The sequence below is a fragment of the Phaethon lepturus genome, unplaced genomic scaffold (genome assembly GCF_000687285.1).
Source record: "Phaethon lepturus isolate BGI_N335 unplaced genomic scaffold, ASM68728v1 scaffold23169, whole genome shotgun sequence".
Classification (NCBI taxonomy): Eukaryota; Metazoa; Chordata; class Aves; order Phaethontiformes; family Phaethontidae; genus Phaethon; species Phaethon lepturus.
In genome coordinates this window covers 1-586 of record NW_010561597.1, presented here as the reverse complement: position 1 = coordinate 586, position 586 = coordinate 1, and the positions used below count along the sequence as shown (strand labels likewise).

General features: G+C 57.7%; 1 protein-coding gene across 1 annotated transcript in view; it reads left to right on the top strand.

Annotated features, from left to right (window-relative positions):
- LOC104626195 (talin-1-like) overlaps nt 1-553 on the top strand; it is a gene marked incomplete at its 3' end in the record, with an annotated part of 4,177 nt that extends 3,624 nt beyond the window's left edge. Inside the window, exons 6-7 of the mRNA XM_010294056.1 lie at nt 45-181; nt 391-553. Of these exons, the coding sequence (XP_010292358.1) occupies nt 45-181; nt 391-553 (300 nt within the window). The remainder of the gene's footprint in view (nt 1-44; nt 182-390) is intronic.
- Between the last annotated feature and the right edge of the window lie 33 nt (nt 554-586).

The following is a 586-nucleotide window of genomic DNA, read 5'->3' as shown; positions in this document are numbered from 1 at the left end:
TGGACTCACGAGATCCTGTGCAGCTCAATCTGCTCTATGTGCAGGTACAGCCCCCTGGAGCACCTCTCTCTGCTGCCCCGTGCCAGCCCCCTGTCAGGGCTGGTGGCTGAGAGTTTTGGCTGGGAGCCACCACAAAGGGCACTTCAGGATGCCCAGTTATCTCCTGGGAGAGATTTTCTGGGTAAGAGCCAATGCTGACAATTCCAGCCCTGCCCTCTATGTACTCTAGAGCTCCCCAGGGGATCCTGTGTCTCCCCTGCCTGGGTAAGAACCATCCTGAAGTCCTGCTGCTGTTCCTCTCCCAGGCGTGGTGATGGTCCCTGTAGGGGACAGCCTGCCCCTAGATCCTCCTCTTTTTCATGGCCTCTTCTTTTCTGTCTGGAAAAACAGGTCCTGCCTGGTGTGGAGGGGAGTGGTGGCAGGGCTGCGTGGCTGCCCAGCCCACAGCGGTGTCTCTTCTTCCCACACAGGCTCGTGATGACATCCTTAATGGTTCCCACCCTGTCTCCTTTGACAAAGCCTGCAAGTTTGCCAGCTACCAGTGCCAGATCAGGTTCGGGCTGCACAACGAGCAGAAGCACAAGCT